Source organism: Chelonoidis abingdonii, chromosome 6, assembly GCF_003597395.2.
Source record: "Chelonoidis abingdonii isolate Lonesome George chromosome 6, CheloAbing_2.0, whole genome shotgun sequence".
Classification (NCBI taxonomy): Eukaryota; Metazoa; Chordata; order Testudines; family Testudinidae; genus Chelonoidis; species Chelonoidis abingdonii.
In genome coordinates, this window is record NC_133774.1 from 70802938 (window position 1) to 70824872 (window position 21935).

Genomic DNA, 21935 nt, shown 5'->3' on the forward strand with positions numbered 1-21935 from the left:
AAAAGTCAAAGGGCCCCAGTCCGCCTGACATTTGGGCGGTGCTGCACCTGTGCTGGCTGGTGCCCAGTGAGCTTCCGGGTGCGCTGCTGGGAGAATTCTTCTGGCACGGCCAGGGCTTCCACATGCCCGGCTGCTTTCACTACCACTGGTACCATCCCACGCGCACCTTGGAGCTCTGCCAGAGGTGACTAGTGTGAGACACACAAAGGGGTACACCAGCTAAGGAGGTGGACATGTGACACCCCCGCATGACCTCTTACATGACTCCGCCTCGCCCCTAGCTCAAGGCCCCCATGCTTTCCCTGTCCCCTCCTTCTCATCCCACATTACCTGAGTGGCAGGGGGGGGGGCTTTTTTGTGTGTGCATTTTTAATTGAATTCCAATTTTCATCCAAATAGAGCTTGACACACAAATCATAAGTAAAAAAATTAATTAAATAACAAATGTATCCTTCACCATTTTCTAATATAATAAAAAAATAAAATTTAAGACTGAATAAATATATGTTAAGCTCTATAACTGCTTAAGTCAATTTTTAAAGATATAGTGTATTCCTTTTAATTATTAAAACCCACGAAATTTAGCATAAATGCTAGAATTAGTAGCATTTAGTGTCAAGACTAGAATTAGTTTCAAATCAACATGCTTTAATGGTTACCACCAACGAAATAACTGAAAAGTACAAATGTAAAGCAAAGATTAAAAGTAATGATTTAAATCAAGGTTTTCTGTTCTGTTTGATTTGATTTAAATCAATCCACACCCTGGCTGAGATCTTGAAAATCTGGTTTTTATATTCCTAGCACTTCCTCCAATCCTGTTTTTAAACATCAAACAATTAAGTTTCCTCCACTTCCTTTGAAAGACTATTCCACAGTCCAAATGATCTTGAGCTCTGGACATTTTTCCAGATGCTCTGCTTAAGTTTTCCCTTACTTAATTTCATCCCAACACATCTAGTTTCATCCCCTTAAATAAATCCTCTCCTTTCTTGGTATATATATTCTCTCCTCTGACCTACTATTTTTAGCTATCCCTAAACCAAGAAACATTTAGTAATTTTAATCTTTCCAGCCACTTTAAGTCATTTTCATTGCCTTTTCCTCGACTCCCTCCCATAAAGCTTTAGCTTGCTAATACGGATGATTCCAGAACAGAATGCAGTATTTCAAGTGAAAGCTCAGACCTTTATAGAGCTGGACTATCACATCCTTCCTCTGTGACATCAGTGTCTATACAGTTCAAAATTGCACTGGTCTTTTTGGCTGCTATATAATATTGTAAAGTTAGTTAAACTGCTGTCAGTTATCAAACCTATGTCACTTTTTCAAACGTCTGTTCCACTAACTATTTTGATCTACAATATTTTACAATTATTCAAGCTATAATTTCTTTTTTCCCCCTTACCTGCCACATTTCCAGCCACTCTAAGGCTTGGTCTACACTAGCAACTTATGTCAACAAATATTTTAACAAAACAGCACGAATTTTTGAATTTAGTTAAAGGTTTACATTTTTTAAAATCAGGTTTGTTTTTGTTAAAATTGTTTTTAACTAAAATTGCTGAATGAAATATTAAAAAAAAATTAAATTGACTATGTCAGCCAAGTCAACATGAGAAACTTAAAATATTGGCTTCTGCAGCTAACTCAGTTGTCTTCACTTTCATTTTCCTGTTTGCTCATAACATGGAAAGAACAAACAAATTTCCTGCTTTCTCAGGTCCCAAACAATTTCTCAGTTTGGAATGAATTAGTCCAAAGGAAGAAAATATTCTTTCTACACTGGCAAAAGAAGCTACTGCTGTTAAAAGTGATTATCACTTCAACAGTCTCTGAATCCAAGTGCTTAAGTGACTTCCACCAGTTCACTGGTGTGACTTTCTTTAAAACATCAGCAGCAAACATTTCTTTCTTGAATGGTTCTTATTCCCAAACTGGGTCTCTTTTATGGCCGACTGCCATTATAGGTTTTCCCTTCTATGGTTACACTCCCATTTTTTGATGATTCCCCATTGACAACTGTTTTTTGAGATCTGTGAATTAGCCAATTCTTAATCCATTTAAGTATGTTTTATTGATATTGTGCAGTGCTAATTTCTGAAACCAGAATATTATGTGGTACTAAGTCAAACGCCTTATAAAAACTGAAGTATATTACACCTATGCAGTGACTTTTACCAATTAAGTTTGTAATCTCTAAGAATGACAACAGATTTGTTTGACAAGACCCACTTTCCCTAACACTATTACACAAAGAATTACTGTTAACCTAGGATGAAGAGATGAACAGAATGAAAAATCCAGAATTATGGATCACACGAGAAATGGACTGTGAAGCTCATCTTCATGTTATTATCCCCTATGAAATTCAACTAGTTGACAACATAGGATCTTTCATCCTTAGGTAGACCGTTTCTGCAGACTAAGAACTTATAACAGAGTTCACAGCTTCCAAGGCCCATGTGGCTTAGAAGGCATCAGAAATAATGTGCTGGATTGAGCTCCATTTGTCATTTGAAGACAGACTCAAAGTATGCAAGCTACCAGCTAAAGATCAAACTGTAAATTATAAAGCACAATGGCAGGGTACTACGTTTCCTCTGAATCATTTAGACTTTGTTGATCTGCTTCACCGTTGACCACTCACCCTTCTGCTCAGTTGTTTGCCCACCATAAGCCTTGGGGCACCATAGGCGGTAGTTGCGCAAGCAGCCACAGCAATGCTCTAAAACAGAGTCCTCTGCAAAAATAGCTGACTAGGGTTCTGATCCTGCAAACACTTACACAAATGCGTAACATTAAGCAATAGAAAAGTTAATGAAAATTTTAATGTGCTTAGTGTTACATACAAAAAGTGTTCTCAGGACTGCAGCCTAGCATTGTACAATACTAACTAGTTTTCCTATGGGAGCTTTTATGTAAAACGTATTGCTGCTAGTGATTAAGAAAATAACCCAAAATGAATCAATTTCTGGGAAAACCAAAAATGAGGAGAAAATACACTTGAGCAGACAAAGAGAAGAAAGAGCACACAGAAGAACTGTAACAGACGCAGAAAAGGAGAAAAATGAACAGAGGTAATGAAAAGGCGAAAATAGCAGCAGTGGTCTCAACATTAGTTCCCCAAGTTTCTCTCCTTCCCAAAAATTATATCAATATAACCAAAGAGAACTACCTAAATGAGTACTTTTGAGACATTTTAACAATCTTAGATTATAACAATTTAGCCACTTCTATTGAGTGCTAAAATTTTGGTAAATTGTATTCATCATATTTGGGGCAATTATTTTTGAGAAGTTATTAAAACACTGCTTCATAACTCCAAATAAAAGTTCTAGCACATGTAATTTAGTCCTCAAGTTCCTTAAACTGCCTGTGCAGTAAGCTAGTAACTGATACTTAATGTTATTGTTTCTTTCCAGAAGATATATTTGAAAGCATGAAAGAATGAATGAAATAACTCTATACTGATTCAAATCTACGTTATTTCAGTTTTGCTGGCTAGGGCTCAAACTGGTGGGGAGATTATTCCACACCTCACTGCTCTCAGATGGAAAAAAGGAAATATATTGAGAAAAAGGAGCAAATAAATACTTTAGAGTGGTGAAGAGACCTCCCACTGCACCCCAATGTGGCCATTCCCAAATCAAGTACTTGTTGTGACAAAAGTTCTTTAAGTTAGTTGTGGTTGATGTTAGTGTCAAAGGGTATGTCTACACCACGGGATTATTCCAATTTTACATAAACCAGTTTTGTAAAACAGATTGTATAAAGTCGAGTGCATGCGGCCACACTAAGCACATTAATTCGGCGGTGTGGGTCCACATACCGAGGCTAGCGTCGATTTCCGGAGCTTTGCTCTGTGGGTAGCTATCCCGTAGCTATCCCATAGTTCCCGCAGTCTCCCCTGCCCACTGGAATTCTGGGTTGAGATCCCAACGCAAAAACAGTGTCGCGAATGATTCTGGGTAAATGTCGTCACTCAATCCTTCCTCCGTGAAAGCAACGGCAGACAATCATTTCGCGTGCTTTTTCCCTGGATTGCCCTTGGCAGACGCATAGCATGGCAACCATGAGAGCCTGTTTTGGCCTTTTGTATACTCCCTGAAACACCTGGGAAAATGTTTTGACCCTTCAGCATTGGGAAGCTCAGTCCAAGAATGCAAATGCGTTTTCGGAGGACTGCGCTCAGGGATGTGGATGCTGGAGTCCTCGTCCCTCCCTCCCTCCATGAGCGTCCATTTGATTCTTTGCCTTTCCATTACGCTTGTCACACAGCACTGTGCTGTGGCCTCTGTCTATCATAGCCTGGACATTTTTTCAAATGCTGTGTCATTTCATCTTCTGTAACAGAGCTCAGATAGAACAGATTTGTCTCCCCATACAGCGATCAGATCCAGTATCTCCCGTACGGTCCATACCGGAGCTCTTTTTGGATTTGGGAGTGCATCGCCACCCGTGCTGATCAGAGCTCTACGCTGGGCAAACAGGAAATGAAATTTAAAAGTTCGCGGGGCTTTTCCTGTCTACCTGGCCAATGCATCTGAGTGCAGATTGCTTTCCAGAGCGGTGACAATGGTGCATTGTGGGATACCACCCGGAGACGAATACCGTCGATTTGCGGCCACACTAACCCTAATCCGACATGGCAATACCGATTTCAGCACTACTCCTCTCGTCGGGGAGGAATACAGAAATTATATCGATATAAAGGGCCTCGTTGCGTGGACGGGTGCAGGGTTAAATCGGTTTAACGCTGCTAAATTCAGTTTAAATGCGTAGTGTAGACCAGGCCTAAGTTTACAGATTTTACACTATATGCACTGCTAGACTCTTTGCTCTAGGACAGTTAACCTTCCGAGTTAAGGCATTCCACCATCCTTAGCCACCTGGGATTTACCTAAAGCAGTGGAGGACCATGCTGTAGGAAAATATTTAAAATGTACTTAAGGTATTTGATTTTTATTAGCTGTAAGTTACTTTCAAAGTCTCAAGAGTATTATGCTTTGTGGCAACTCAAAACTGTTATGTAGGTTACTTGAGAAACGTACATTGGTTGTTTCCATAAGCAGTGTTAGTTCAGATACAAAGATGTTAACAAATGGGAGTGCTTCAGGGATTTATTCTTAGGCCTTAATTATTTTTTTCTTCTTGCTAACCTTTTATTTCAGCTATCTTTGCCGAGGCTGAAAGCCGCCTGTAGTCTTATTTTAATAAGCCAGCTCTCCACTGAGTTGACTTTAAATTAAATGAAAACCATGATTTTTGGTTCACCTCCCAGATGGGGGTTGGTCCTGCTTTGAGCAGGGGGTTGGACTAGATGACCTCTTAAGGTCCCTTCCAACCCTGATATATACAGAAAGTGACTGCTTCATTAATAATTGAAACACCAGAGGGTGATGTCTTGTAGCAATTGACCAATTTAAGCATCAGGAATCCTTCCTTTCAACAAGCCAGTATTTCCTTTATAACAGATCAAAGATCAGAAGCACCGTACAGATAATTTAATAAGTGTGAAATACTTTGTGAAGAAGAAGGTTGTTCAGAAATACCTGGTCCATTCTGGACTATGGGGATTATTTTATATTTAAAATTATTTGGTGTGCTAATGCATACTTTGAAAATATTTAACCCAGTGAGTTTTGACATTGTGAACTTCAAGCACACAGAATCTCAGAAATAATAGCAATGCAGGACTGGAAGGGCCCTTAATAGGTCCTCTAATCTAGTCTCCTATACTCAAGGCAGGACTAAATATTTGCTACACCATCCCTAACAGATGTTTGTCTAACTTGTTCTTAAAAACCTTCAAAGATAGAGATTCCACCACCTCCATAGGTAACTTATTCCAGTGCTTACCAACCCTTACTCTTACGAAGTTTCTCCTAATGTCTAACCTAAATCTCCATTGCTGCAATTTAAGCACATTATTTTTTGTCCTTTCTCAGTGGTCAAGGAGAATAAATTATCACCCTTCTCTTTATCATAACCTTTTACATACTTGAAGACTTATGTACCCCCTCAGCCTTCACTTCCCCAGACTAAACAAACCCAACTTTTTAAATCTTTCCTCATAGGTCATGTTTTCTAGTCCTTTAATCAAGTCTGTTGCTCTCCCTTGGACTTTCTCCAATTTGTCCACATCTCTCCCACAGTGTGGTGCCCAGAACTGGACACAATACTCCAGTTGAGATCTTTTCAGTGTTGAGCAGAGTGAAAGAATTACTTCTCGTGCCTTGCCCATAACACTCCTGCTAATACATAAAAAAAAAAAAAAAAAATTCATTTGTGGGTTTTTCGCAACATTATTACAGTGATAACTCATATTTAGCTTGTGATCATCTATAACCCCCACATCTTTTTCTGCAGTATTCCTTCCTAGGCAGTCATTTCCCATTTGGTATTTGTGCAATTGATTATTCCTTCCTAAGTGGAGTGCTTTGCATTTGTCATTATTGAATTTCATCCTATTTATTTCAGACCACACTTCCAGTTTGTCAAAATAATTTTTAATTGTAATCCTGTCCTCCAAAGCAACTGCAAGGCCTCCCAATTTAGTATCATCCACAAACTTTGTAAGTTTGCAGAAGATACACGACTGGGTCCTCTATAATCAACTTCGTCAGCTAAGTCACTCCAAACTATACAATATACCAGATCCTATACGTGTATTCGTAACTTGGCATTAGCATGTTTATACTCACTTATCAGACACAGACAGCAAGTGGCTACTGGTTCCACCCAGTCTATCAATTTTGAAATACCTAGCGTCAACAATTACTTTAGGAGATGGCTATGTAAGGCTGAATCTTCAAACTAGGATAGTCTACCTACTCTATTAGAACAAGCCCCAAGCTACATACTCTATTAGAAACTTTCTCTCTTTTATCATTGCTAATGTAAATTATCACTCCATACTTGTGAATGCAAACTACTATTTAAATAGAATCCAGCAGTATACTGTTTATATGGTAATGTAACTGAAATATGCTGTTGTAATTCGGCAACTGTCCTTTTGATACTTGTCCCATCAAACCAACCTAAATGAGCAAAAAGTTGTTTTTTTAAAAATACACATAAAATGGGTAAAGATACTTTTTAAAATAGAGCATTGTGCAAATTCATTTCCCCTCAATAGAACATCTGAGTGCATATAAATATCATACCCCTCTCTTCCTGAATTCCAAGGAGGGGGGAATAATACAAACAGTGTTTGTGTGTGGATTTTGTCCCATAAAAATAATTCTAAACTGTTATAAGAATGAGAATAAAAGATCTTAAGCATCTATAATCACAGAAACACAGAGAAAGTTAACCTTTTCAAGAAGAAATTAATCCAGGTTATCAAGAGAAGTTATCAAGCAGCTGAAAAGTAAGAAGGGACATTAATATTTTAATCAGCATTTATATATGTTTGCTTTCAATTAATACTATGCTATAATCAGATATATCTCATCTCCATTCAAAGCATTGGGAATTTCCCCATGGAATTCAAGGGGAGCAGCTGGTGGTACTGTATGAAAATTTCTGAGATGTAATTAAAGGTGTTTATACCTGGAGCTTTTCCATATACATACCTGTCATGAAAGAAACTTGTTTATTTTTAATAACTTTCAGAATATAGCACTACCAATTTTTTTGAAAGTACTGAAAAAAATTAAAATGGGGGGGGAAGATTACCCTACGATTACTCAAGATCAATGTTGTTTTTTCCGTAAGCAATGCATCCCTGTGTTAAAGTATAATTAAAAATATTGATTTTTAAACATTTTTCTCAAATATTTATCTGCATGACTGTTCTAGCTTTGTCATGTTTGGTACCGTGTTCATAGGAGAAAGGGCTTTCCAATGATACCCAACTTGATTCATTTCCCATGATACTGTATTATCAAAATTTCCATCAACCTGACAGCTTGGAGCAGCACGTCCCCTCTGTCATGCCACAGAGGGCGATACCATTGAAATTATGATTCTGCAGATTTTTATTAGTCAAATGACACCTCCCTTACCTTTCTATCACTAACTTGACCACAGAATGAGATTTTACTGTGTTGTGCTTTCACATTGCAAAGGCAAAAGTGGAAGAAGTGGAAAATCCAAATCCAGCGTTCCAGAGTCATGGCACAGATAAGAGGAGGGAGGTGGTAAGTGCTGCGTTAGCATAAACTAATTTCCTGTTTGTGGCCACCACTCCCCTTTCCTGAGTGTATTCAGCATGAGCTTTGCAGTGCAATGCACTGATGCAGGTGTGGAGAGCTGAGCGGGAGATAACTTGATCTTTCGCCGCCTATCTAGAAGCACCAGACACAAGTAGTATGCTTAATCTCAAGGGAAAGGAATTCCCTTCTGTTGCTATATGGTATTCTGTTCTGGAATATTTAAGCTTCCATATAAAGCTACCAGTGGGATGGTTCCTGCAATAGAAAATAGGGAAGACCCCCTAGGTTCAGAGGAGGCCCATGGGAAGGCAGTCAGGGACTCTCTCAGACTACATTTGCTAAATTGTTCAATAACTGTTTCACTGATGTGATGTCATCCCTGTCTTGTGCTAAGTCCACTTGCTTCTCATTCATTTCAGGGTCTAGTTCAAAAGTATCCTGCATGGTTCTTAAAACTCTCTGTTGGTTTTGCTCCAAATGAACACGTAGACCGCGACTGTGAAATCTTTGTTATCTCCTCCGATAAATTTATGAATGGGATTAGATGATGGGGTTGCCTGTGGTAGAAGGGTACTGAAGTAAATGTTGCAGGAGGTCCCTTTCACTACTGTCGCCTATGTTCGTCCCCCTCTTCTTTTGTCTTGCTGTCTCTGGAATGCTCACTCCATCTCTAAAAAGATGACAACTATTCATGACTTCTTCATATCTCACTAGCTCCAGCTCCTAGCTTTCACAGATACTTGGATCCCTTTATCTGCCACTGTCTCTATCACCTCTTGCAAAGGCCTCTTCTCCTTTTAAATTCACTACCATGGCTCAGACATTGGGAGGTGCTGGCCTTCTCCTCTCCCATTCCTGCTGCTTCCAGTGCCTCCCCCCTCCCACTCTTTCTCCTCTTCTGAACAGCACTGCCTCTGACTCTTCTATCCCCTTCCCATCAACCTTGCTGACATCTACCATCCATCTAACTCCTCACACCTCTCCATTCAACCTGCAGCTCTGGAACATTTCTCCCACTCACCAAAAGGAACGTTCACTTGACTTGATCTTCACCAAGCACTCACACTCTCTGATCCTGTTGATGAATTCCACACTCCAACCATCACCTTTCAACATAGGCCATCAGCCCTTCCCCACATACACACACATCCAGACCCTGTCACTGAGTTTTCTCATAACTCCCAATCCATCAGCACTGATTTCTCATCTGCTCTGAGTCCTCTCCTCCCTTCCCCTCTTCCCTTTCTTTCATTGCTATTGTTGTTGATTCTCTCCACATTTCACTCTCCTCCACCCTTGACTCTCTGTCCCTCTTTCCCATTGCAAGATCCACTCTGCCAACATACACTTCCTCCACTCCTGTTCTCATGCTCCAGTTTCTCTCTGGAATAAATCCTCTGAACAGATAGACTGAATTCTTCCACTATAAATTCATTCTCTCCTATTCAGTTCTGTCAACTTCTCCAACTTAATTGAATCTCACTCCTGCAATCTCAGTGCCTTTTCACCACCTTTCAGCACTCCTGAAAATCTCCCCTCTTCTCTCCGTACAAGATCTCATTGATTTATTTCAAGAGAAAATTGGCAAAATACGTGACCTTCCCTCCTCTCCCAGACAATTCTCTCCTCCTGTCAGAGAGGCAGCATCTCAACATCTTTTCGGTAATCTCTCCACTTCCCACAATGAGCCCATCCCACCACATTTCCCTTGCACAGACTCTCATCCCATCCCTTGCTTTTCTTTTAACCTCTCATTCTCCTCTGGGCTTTCCTCCATCACACACAAGCATGTGTTAGTGTCTCCCATTGCAACAACCCCACCCTTGACTCCACCTGATTCTCCAACTGCCCCTTCTCCAAGCTCATTGAACTCTCTGTCTACAACAGCTGTATGGAGTTTCTGTCCTCCAGTTCCATCCTAGATTCTCTCCAATCCAGCTTCCACCTTTTGCTGGTCTCTAATGACCTCTTCCGAGCCAAAGCTCAGAACCAGTACTCCATCCTCATTCTCTTTGACACCATTTACAATGCTCTTCTTCTTGAAATCGTGTCTTCCCTTGGCTTCTGTGCTCTGTCCCCTCCTTGTTCTCCTCCTATTTCTCTAATTACTCCTTCAAAGTGTCTTCGGGAGGTACTTTCCTCATTCCCCCTCCAACTTTCTATGGGAGTTCCTTGGGGCTCTGTTGTTGATCCCTTTTTCCCTCCGCATCTTATCTCTAGGTAATCTTATCTGCAAACAAACATTCAACAATCATCTCTATGCTGATGACTCTCAGATATACCACTCTCCTCTAGACCTGTCTCCTGTCCCAACTAAAATATCATCCTCATTCCTTGACATCTCCCTCATGGATGTTTAGCTGTTAGATCAAGCTCAACAAGGTTGAAACTGAGCGCTTAGTCTTTCCCTTCCCCAAGCCTCTCTCCCCACCCCTCATCCCGATAACTCCATTCTCCATCACTACAAATAATACCACCATCATGCCTATCACTCAGTCCTATAACCTGAGCATCATCTTCAACTTGGACTCCTTTCTAGTCCTCAAATCCAAGCAATGTATAAATCTTGCAGATTCTTACTGCATAATATCTCCAAAATTCAACCTTTCCTATCCCTCCACCCAGGCAAAACTCTGACCCAGCCTCTCATCATCTTGATTTCTACAACTTCTTTTTCTCTGACCTTGGCAAATGCAGTCTTGCCCTACTCACATCAATCAGCCTGCTGTTACAAAGATCATTTTCCTAGCCCATTACTTTGGTCGTGTCTTTGCATCCCAATCCTAGCTTACCCTTCTCTATCACATCAAATATACGCTGCAGGTCTTCACTTCAAATGCCCTTCACAGCCTATCGTCGTCCTATCTGTCACGTCTCATTCACTGTCAATATGATAGCCCATGATGCCAGCCTCCTTAGCCCACTTGCTAAATTTTCAAACAAGCACCTTTGAACTTTCTCACATGGTGCTCCTCATTCTTGGGAGGCGCTCTCCATAAAAATCTGCATTATCCTCTTTCAAATCTCTCCTTTTCTATGATCCCTACAAAAAAAATTGACAAAGGTTAGGCAACAATTGTCTCGTCCATTCTTTGTATTCTCCCGTCTGTCTGTATCTATCTGTTTACTCTTGCCTTATTACTTCAATTGTAAGCTTTTAGGGGGGATTTTGTTCTGTGTTTATACAGCACCTATCTCAACTGGGTTCTGATCCATGACTGAGGCTTATAGGCACTACAATAATAAAATAATAATAACATTCAGAAGACAATCTAAATGCTTCATATAATTTGGGGCTACGTGTTTTATGTCCACAATAAAGAAGCTGCATTCACTGCTTGCCACTGCCAATTATCACTATGTAATTTTTAGTGCTACATTTTCTACAGTCTAACCAAGACTATATTGTTTTTTGTTTTCAGTTAGTTTACTAACAAGTTGCAATATTTCTTCTGCATCTTCTCCAGAAGTATACAAGGCCCAATCCAGAGGCCACTGAAGTCAATGGAAAGATTCTCATAGATTTCACTGGGCTCTGAGTAAGGCTCAAAATTCAGAGTTTGGCCATTAAATGCTTTCCAGTGGGATGGGAAAGAACATTTCCTTGTTGAAGTACTTCTCCCCAAAAGAGTTCACTATTATACTTTTATAAGCACAAAATAAAAGAAGCTGAAGTGTATAAGTAGAGAAGACTTACATCCTTGATATGGTTTGTCCAGAAAAGATTAAACTTTTTTCTTTCAGACAAAGGAGATTTATTATTGTAATACAAAGTTCCCCTTATTTACACTTTTAGAAAAAAATATCCCTGTAATCAAATTTCCTACCAGATTACACTAACACATTTTCTATTCCACTTCTTTGGAAGTGAAACTCCCTTTTGACCAAAAGAGATTATTAGTACCAAATAACAAAAAACTTAAAAAAATAAAGTCAAATATAAAAATGCTCCAGTATCTGATTGATACCCTTATAAACATGCTAGCATTACATCTCTAGAATGTATAACATAATCCAAGATAAATACTCTAGAAATGTGATAGAATCAAGTTATATGAGCTGAGCGTTTATGCTCAATATCATTAATTACATCAAGATTACATTAATCTCCCTGCTTTCCTACCACACATTTTAACCCCAAAGTACAGTTTCACATTCACTGGTAATCTCGATATTTTCCCCCCTATGACTGATTCATTTGACAGTAATGCACCCTTTATCCAAGTGAACTGCAAAAGAATTGAACATTTGCACCACTGTAAATTTGTCCTAAAAGAAGCACCAATTCAGAGACTTTCAACACATCTTTAATGGCTCTGGGAAGAGGACTGCATACACAAATTTTCAGCTTCAGTGTATTTTTTTTTTAAATGTGTTGCTTTTTAAAAGCTGCTATAATCAATGATTTTACAGTAAATGCAAAAGCATTCTGTAGGATTTTTGCACTTATAAAACAAAATTACTCAGATTAGAAAGTGAAACATTTCAGACTGAGCCTGTTTTAATATTCAGGAAAAGGAAGGCGATTAAATAACTGAAATACTAAAAGCTTTCAGAAGTAACTACTGTGCATATACAATAATTATGATATCTAAATATAGACAAGTTTTCTTCATCAGAAAACCAATCTACATCTTCTAGTTTAAAAAAACTAAAAAGGAAAAAAAAATGTAGTGTGGGTTGCACAGCAGTCACCACAGAAGAGTTGTGCATTTTGCTAATATGAGGGTAGCCATGAGAGCTCTCAATCATTGGCTAAGCCTTGGGTGATTTGCTCCTTACGCCAATTCTGTCAGAAGAATTCTTTTACAGACAAAAGATTAAAACTAAACTAATAAAGTGTACTAAACTAGTCATTCCTTATGGGTTGCTTTGCAACTGAAAGGTACATTTTTACCTAAATAGGGACTGAAATTGATGGATGTGCTTTCTGTCTGAAAAAAAATCAGACTCCTGCATGTAAAATGATGTGTTTTTAACTGTCCTCTCTTCATTCCCTATCATTCCTTTGTCTGTTAAACAACATGCAACGTGAATGTAATTTTGATCATAAGCTCTTTGGATAAGGGACTGTGTCTTTTTTAAATCTAGACAACACCATGTAGAGTGATGACGCTATATAATATTTATTAATATACTAAACTAGGACTCAGGAGACCTGGATTCTACTCCTGGCTCTGTCACTGACCTCTTTTGTGACCTTGGACAAGTCACTTCCCCGTTCTGTGCCCGTTTCCACTCCCGCCTCCTGCCCTGTCTGTCTTGTCTATTTAGACTATAAGCTCTTTGGGGTAGGAGCTATCTCTCACTACATGTTTGTACAGTGCCTAACATAATAGGCCCTTATCACCGTTGAAGCCTCTAGGTACTACCACATTAATAGGGCCCTACCAAATTCATGACCATGAAAAATGCATTACGGGCTATGAAATCTGCCCCCTTCCCCCCATGAAATCTGGTCTTTTGTGTGCTTTTACCCTACAATATACAGATTTCACAGGAGAGATCAGCATTTCTCAGATTGGGGTCCTGACCAAAAAAAAGGGCATTGTGAGGGGTCACAAAGTTATTTTAGGGGGGTTGCGATATTGCCACCCTTACTTCTATGCCACCTTCAGAGCTGGGCGGCTGGAGAGCGGCGGCTGTTGGCCAAGGGTCCAGCTCTGCCTGGGAGTAGCCGTGCAGAAGTAAGGATAGCAATACCACACCATGCCACTCTTAGGCCTGGTCTACACTGGGAAGGGATGAGCTAAGTTGGTCTAAGTTACACAATTTCAGCTACAAAAATAGCATAGTTGAAGTCGACGTAGTTAGAGCTATTTACTGTGGTGTCTTCATTGCGGTAGGTCAACTGCTGACGCACCTCCATCAACTCCACCTATGCTTCTCACGCCGGTGGAATACCAGAGTCCACGGGAGAGCGCTTGGCAATTGATTTATCGCATCTTCACTAGATGCGATAAATCGACTGCCACTGGATCGATCGCTCCAGGGGTAAGCGTAGACATGCCCTTACTTCTGCAGCGCTGCTGGTGGTGTCTATGCCTTCAGATGTATCCCAGAAGTACCACAAGCCCCACATAATACTCTTGCAACGCCCCCCCCCCAACTCCTTTTTGGGTCAGGACCCCTACAATTACAACACCATGAAATTTCAGGTTTAAATAGCTGAAATCATGAAATGTATTGTTTTTAAAATCCTATGACTGTGAAATTGACCAAAATGGACTGTGGATTTGGTAAGACCTTACACATTAGTATTACTTAACAATTAAACCACATTTCTTCTATTGAAAGTCTGTGTTACAGTTTATAGTCAGTAAATTAATATTTCATATCCAAGTAGGCGAGTTTTAGACACAGGCCTTGGCTATACTATGTAGGTCGGGGGTATGAAAAAAATGTACACCACTAAGCTGCGTAGTTAAGCCAACCTAAGTCCCCACATAGACAGCACTAGATTGATGGAAAAATTCTTATATCCACCTAGCTACCGCCTCTTGGGGAAGTGACTTACCTATGCCGATGGAAGAATCCCTCATGTCAGCATAGGTATCATATATACAGTATTTTAAGTGTAGACAAGCATTCCCCAAAGACAACTCCACGCAGCTATATGGAACTACTATCCTCAAGAACAAAGGGTAGGCCCATCAGAAACCAGTCAACTTCATGAGGTAGGCAGATACTTAGAGAACAAGCTGGGAAGTGCTACACTTTGGGTTTGGAAATAGGGAAAGTCATTAGGGTGGAAATAACCTGGCTCTGAGGTGAGAAAAATCTGAACATGGGGCAAGAACTTTCATATAAGAGGTCAGAGACAGGACTTGCTCTTAGAACACATTAGATTTTCTTCTCTTACATACGTTAAGAAGGCATTATCTTATTTAGTTTACAAAAAGTATAGATCTAGATATGTTAACAGTTTGTTATAAATTCATTTTGTTTTTAATAAGAAATTTTAAGAAATTCTACTGTTGTGTGTTCTTTCAGTCAGTGTCACCAAAGAGAACCTACAACCTCAAAAGAAGTTGTTAAGCTTTTGTGGGTTTGAGCCATCCACTCAGTCTCTGTCAAAGGGCCTGGACAGAGTTGTTCTCCCACAATGAAGGTGTGTTGAAAAAGGCTGTATTGCATCACGGGAGATGCCTACAGGATCCAGGTGAAGATATGAATTAAAGGCTGGGTCATATTTCCCACCTACTATCTTTCAGGTCATTTGGCCCTCCCTGTGCCTACAGTGGCCCTCTCCTATCTTTCTGCAGCACAGTCTGAGGAAGGAAATGGGTACAGGGAAGGTTAGTTTAGATGTTGTAACTCAAACCATCAATTACACCTAGTCTTGCTACTCCCATCATAAGATTACATATTCTCTCTCAAAGAGACCTGACAGTTCAAAGAGATACACCCTCACTTCGACAAATACTATAAAATGTTTGTCTAAGTGACTCTACGGTTCCAAAGTAGAATTTCAGATCTCTGACAGTCTAAGACCTGATCTACCCTACACAATTATTCCAGTACAACTATGTTGGTTAGAACTATGGGAAAAAAAATTATGCTGGTATAGGTACCATAATGTAGGCATCGTCTCACATGACAGAAAGCCACAGCTCAGCACAAAGATCATATCCAGAGAAGTATTTCTGCATAATTTATCTTTTGTCTTATGCCACATAACTGGCTATATTATGTTTAAATTAGCGTGTTGCATTACATCACTCACCTTCTGTGACACAGAGGTCCATTTGTACTTCACTATTTTTTGTCAGCAACTCTTGTCAGGTACATGCTCACTACACCTCATACACTGTTGTTGTGTCATATATCCAAAAAGGGGATCATTGGTTTCAGGTGATGAGTTTCAGCTGGCCTGAACAATTCAGTGTACCCAAACTGACTATGGTTATAACCCGCATCTAAAAGGTGTCATGTAATAGGTCATTGGAAAACTGATAAATCACTGATCATTACTATTCTCGCATAGCATATGTATTTGGTGTGTATAAAGAGTTATGGATATATGTTGGGAAAGTGACTAAAATATGTTTAAGGCAGGTATGTCAAGGAGAGTTGGTAAACAGGTCTGCCCTAGATAAAGGAATGTGTATTTGCTTCTCTGACCAGCCCGGCCATCAGACAGAGAGAATGAAGGTCTATTTACGTATTAGGTAAACAAAGCTAACTGGTGAGGGAGGAGACAGCTTCTAGTAGAGAAGAGAAACTTTATCTGGGTTATAAAGACAGGGGGGCTGACCCTCAAGTGAAACAATTGAATCCACTGACTGTATATAATATTACTGTATTATAAAAGTTATTGAGTGAGGTGTTTTATGAAAGCCTACGACACACTGGTGACTATTATCATTGGGAAAACATATGTATTAACACTCTAAATGGAATTGTGAATACTCATTGATATTAGGCTTTAAACTCTGTGTCTAAACAAAGGGAGAAACGGGTCTCTCCCACACATGAGGGATCACTACACCTATTTACCTGTCTCATATGTAAATTAAGCATCATGGAATCAAAACAATGGAAACCTAATTTACATACAGGTAGGTGGGAAGTCCACACACAAAGGGAAAAAACAGCATGAAGTCATTCTGCCTCTTGAAACACAGTCATTGAACTTTGGAAGATCTAAGCAAAGACCAGAAGTCATCTTTGGCAACCTTCACTAGACAGACAAATGAACAGAGCCCTGGCAAGCTGAGAAAGATGGGTCCTTCAACTAATGGTGGAGCCTCAAGTCTTTGGGCACTGTATATAGATGAGAAACCTGCTTAAGCAAAGATCATTCACCTAAGACGACAAGGGGAGCCAGCATCATGTACTTTTGTGGAAGGTCCTGACGGAGGGAAAGTCAGCCAAGGCTGGGAAGAAAGATTGGTGACAGAAACCATCTTGAACAAAGCCAGTACCTTGCTAAACTGAATTTTACACTTTAAAGATGTGTTTTCATTTCAATTTGCCTGTAATCATCTCTACTTTTATTTCTTTTACTTGGCATCACTTAACCTATATCCTATTGTTAATAAATTTATTTTTATTTTTTACTATACGCCAACCCAGTGCTGTGTTTGAAGGGAAGGGTGCATTTACCCCAGTCAAGTTAATAATGTGCTTTTGTTTCTTGAGAGGAGCAATGAACCTTATTTCTCTGTGTGACCCAGGTAAGGGCTGGATAATTCAGAGCACATGGTTTTCGTGAAATTCAGTACTGGGAGCATGTTGGTGACACCTTGCTGGTTGTAATAAAGCTGCTGGAAGCCAGAGTAGGGCTGCAGCCAGGCTGCTGGAGTCAGAGCTGCTGATCCAAAGCTGTCTAGCACACAGAAACTCAGGGATGTGACATGCATGCTTGTAAGCTGGCTGTGAGCTTCCCAGGCTGGAAGCTACAGCAGTTAAACATTATAAGGCACTCAGGGTTGCAGGGCAAGTGGTGACACTGCCCTTTACTGGTCTGAATTGCACCCCAAGGCTGTGACACCTTCCTTCCCACCCACACACAAAACTAACTTTTGGAAGACCAGTTTTACCCTTATATCAAACAAACACAGACATTAAACCATTGTCTAAGAACTCTCTTCCTCTCACACAAGTGTTTTTAATCTTTCTCAACTATATTTTAGATGAGCCTATGCATGAGAAACTCAGATGAATTTCCCATACTAACAAGAAGTCATTACTCTGATAAATGTCAAGAAGAAATTATGCAGATGACAGAGTTTATATTCTGACATCAGACAGGTTCATAATTTAGTCCATATGTACCAGTCATTCCTGCAGACATAGTAACTCATCCACTTACACTATGTATAGAACTCTTCTTTCAAAAGCAGAATTAGAAAACAAAAGATCTAATTTTGTGGTTATTAAAAAAACAGTATGAAAGTCAGAATGTCACTGCTCTTCAGACTCATTTGCCAAAGTAAGCAAGTTCTTTTCCCAAATGGTGACAATATTTCTTTCTATTAGGGATGTAAAATATTGTTTAAAAAGTTAACTGTTTAAATGATTAAAATATTTCATTTAAAGTAGAATTCAGATTTCTGAAAATATAAGGCCTGATCTACCCCACAAAATTATGCCAGTACAACTATGTTTGTTAGGACCACGAAAAAAAATTATGCTGGCCTAAGTTCCATAATGTAGACATGACCTTACATGACAGAAAGCCACAGCTCAGCACAAAGATCATATTCAGAGAGGTATTTCTACACAATTTATATTTTCTCTTATGCCATGTAACTGGCTATATTGTTTAAATAAGCATGCTGCATTACATCATTCACCTTCTGTGACACAGAGATTAAAATTATGCCATTTAAATCGAGGGCTGGGCTGTTCCTGCTCCAGCAGGCCCGGGGCTGGGATCAGGTTCGGCCACCAGCTGCCGAGGCCAACGAGCGCAGGCGCTGCTGGGGCCGGCCAGCCAGCCCACGGGTTAACAGTTAAGGCAGGTTAACTGGTAAGTCTAATGCTTACCGGTTAATGTTTTACATCCCTTCTTTCTACGCACTTAGATGCCAGAGCAATAGAGATTCAAAGTCGATATCTAAGTGGAAAACAGGGACATAGTTTAGCCTTAATTCTTTAGTTCTCTTCCACAATTTAAACACAGTTCTACCATGAAGAGTATGCCAGTCTTTAATTCCTGTGACTTTTGAAATAAATAAATAAGCCTTGGTATGAATGCAAGAAAAGGCATCATAATTATTTTAACTTTATAGCAAGAACAAGACTGCCTCCTTCGATTTTCTCCTAGAAAATGTATTTATTAAGAAATGCTATTTTAAAAAATAATAAAACCTCCTTAAGAAGTTTGAAGGTGCATCGGCACATGTGCATCACAGAGAACTGCAGGGTAGTTCTTCAATTATTTTATTTAAAAATACTTTTAAAAACGCTGCTTTAAGTAACTATTCATCTATTCTTATATTGTAGGCCAGCAGGTTCCCCTAAGCAGTTTGCCGAACTAATCTCTGAAGATTAAACTGTTAAATCAGTCTCACATCTATTAGCGCTGGTAGCATCTGGAATTGTAAAAATTTACTTTCTAACATTAAAAAAATAGTTTTGGTTTAACAGTAAACTTTGAAAAGCCAAGCTATTAGATTAGTATTTATAGATTTGGGTTTTATTACTGATCTTAGGAAAGAAGTACAGTACATTTTTTAGGAAAATGTATTGGATCCCTGACTGATATGTCTTGTTTGAAAATCATTTTCTGCTGAGCTAATTTGGGGCCCATTAGAAGGATGCTCCCTATGCTCTTTTCTTCAAGAGCTCTGGAGAGTACAATTGACAAACAACCCACTGTATGCCTCCTCCGCTACAAGTCATGAGCTGAGTACATTGCAGCTGTTCCTGGAAACATACATGCATGCTTCCAAGTGTCTTTCAAGAGAAGTTCCAGTTCCAATGCTCCTATTGAACTGATCTGCTTTTGTATTTGCCTATCTTGATGATTATTTGTGTAACACTAGCAACCAGAGGCCGCTGTCAAATTAGGGTCCTATTGTGCTAGGTGTCACACAAACACAAGTCTTGACCACTTCTTGACAAAAAACACAACTTTTCATACCTACCTGCTTATTCCAACTATAGAAATGTCTTGCAGGACTGACCCTGAATGCTCCTTTTAAAGAAGTCAAAGATAATCTTGCCACTCTCAGTTCAAGAAAATCTGTGTTGCTTTGTAGTGTTCTCCAAGGCCCAGGAACTTTGGATTTACAGGTCCACAAAGTTTACCTATCCTTTCAAAATGACAACTGTTTGGAACACTTTTCCTCCAACATCATTGCAACAGTGCACTCTAGCAGATGTTGGTGTTCCCCAACTAGCTTAACAGATACTTTCTTCACATATTGCAGGTGGCGTATTGCACAATGTCTAGATGTGAAACTTTTCTCAAGTAGACAGAGGAAGGTGCTTGTCCTTATTTTCCTGCATGCTGTTAATTCATGCCCTATCTCATCTTCTAGAACTTGTCACTTGACAAAACTTCTTTTCCTAGAACAGTAATTGTCCTTGCTAGCTGCCCTATCTTCTAATGGATGAGAGGTTACTATTGTAAGGAGTTATAATAAGAGCCTCTTATCTATTTGAGAAGATACATTGATTACAAACAACCTGAACTTGAGTTTTAATACCGTTATCTGAGCTGCTATACTTGTTGACTCCCATGCCACTTGTTCTCAGAATATTTTCAAGGAAGGGTAAAAGGTGGTATTGCTATTCTCAAAGAAGATGCTACCAGAATCTTGGAAAGAATTCTAGAGATTTGAGAATTTGAACACCATCTGGCAACAGCATCTGATAAATCCATGAGAGGTAGTCAACTGTAACTAGAAAGATACACATTACTAAAACTGTCATCTAATCTTTTGGGGACAATATGAGACCACTGCCTATCATGCTAACCTGTATTATCACACTGCTTCCTTGTGCCTCCACTTATCTGTTGTATATACATGTAGTCTCTTGTCTTAGATAGTAAGCTCTTTAGTGCAAGAACTTTTTGTTTGTTTAATATCTACCACAATGCGGCCCTGGTGCACAACGGTGACTCCTAAGTGCTATTGCAATACAAATAACTAAAACCAACCTCATCTTGTTTACATTCTTGTGTTCTAACACAGCATGTACTTATAGCATTATTTTCTTTTATGAGTCACAAGACAACAGAAAATGCCACTGATACAGTCTTGTTGCATCTCTTTCAAGGTAGTAGTTGAGGGGTCAACATATTCTTACACTTCTCTTTTTTTTTTTATCTCAAGGAGTTTAGGGGGTAAAATACATTCTGCGTACTCTTCACGAATTCTTTGGAATGCCTTAGGAAATTTCTTCTGTGAACCATCAGTCTGCAAAGAGTTTTATCTAGAAAGTCTAAAAATGATATCCTGCCCCATACCCGAAGCTGTTTTTGACATGGGGTATCTTACCTTGTTCTCTATAGGATTTAACTGTATTTTCCCCAAGTCTTGACATATGTGTTCCTCTACTTAATATTTCTGTTACAAGACATCTTTCCGATATAAGCAGAGTTCTTTCTATGGCCACAGGAACAAAAAGAAAAATAGTCTTCAGAAGCTGTGTGTCTTGATACGTCTTTAATAGAGGTCAGACAATCTTTCCACATGCTCTTTTACCAACTTTTTAAATATTTTCCATTATGATACTCACAACACCACCACCACCTTTCTACCCAACCAACTGAACCAAGTCTCTTCTACCCACTCCCAAAAAAGACCTACAATAGGCTCCACCACAAGCAGAATTTTTACTCCCCAAAAAGAAGAAGTCACACAGTAAGGATAGTGCCATTGTTATCAATTTCACATGGAAGGTGCTCAGATACTATAGAGATGTCTGACAGCATAAAAACATAGAAGTCCAAAAAGCAGCATTGTTGTGATGCTTGAGGCTGTTAGATAAAATTGTCCCTTAGTTACAGCAAAATACACAAAGGTTGAGATTGTGAATACATTGCAAATATCTGTCTTGTCGACGGTGACGTTGTTACAGCATGCAATATCCCCTGAGAAAACTATCTGGAGCATCTCCTTTTCCTGCTCTCCCCCAAAGAGATCACCAGATGATAGTTTAATCAGAAAGGAGGCTACCTCGCAGATTTCCACTGTTACATCTGTCCACTGTTCAAAAAGGCTTGGTCTACAGAGTTAGGTTAACATAAGGCAGCTTATGTCAATATAATTATGTCAGTGTACACATGCTCCTCGGGATGCACGTGCCCTACTA

General features: G+C 39.5%; 1 protein-coding gene across 8 annotated transcripts in view; it reads right to left on the bottom strand.

The window, feature by feature from the left end:
- The window catches only part of PJA2 (praja ring finger ubiquitin ligase 2), an 85514-nt gene that overhangs the window by 55830 nt on the left and 7749 nt on the right, over nucleotides 1–21935 (bottom strand). For 2 of the 8 annotated variants that reach the window (XM_032762612.2, XM_032762604.2), the window contains exons 1-2: nucleotides 21119–21216; nucleotides 7320–7368 (exon numbers count right to left, since the gene is read on the bottom strand). The exons of 2 other annotated variants lie outside the window; for them this stretch is intronic. Coding sequence is in view for 2 of the 6 variants with exons in the window: in XM_032762600.2 (XP_032618491.1) it covers nucleotides 21119–21164 (46 nt within the window). In the remaining 4 variants the exon portion in view is untranslated. Of the gene's footprint in view, nucleotides 1–7319; nucleotides 7369–11109; nucleotides 11172–21118; nucleotides 21227–21935 lie in introns of those variants that run through there. 4 more of the 8 variants (XM_032762600.2, XM_075067148.1, XM_032762608.2 and 1 more) reach the window with 3 other exon arrangements.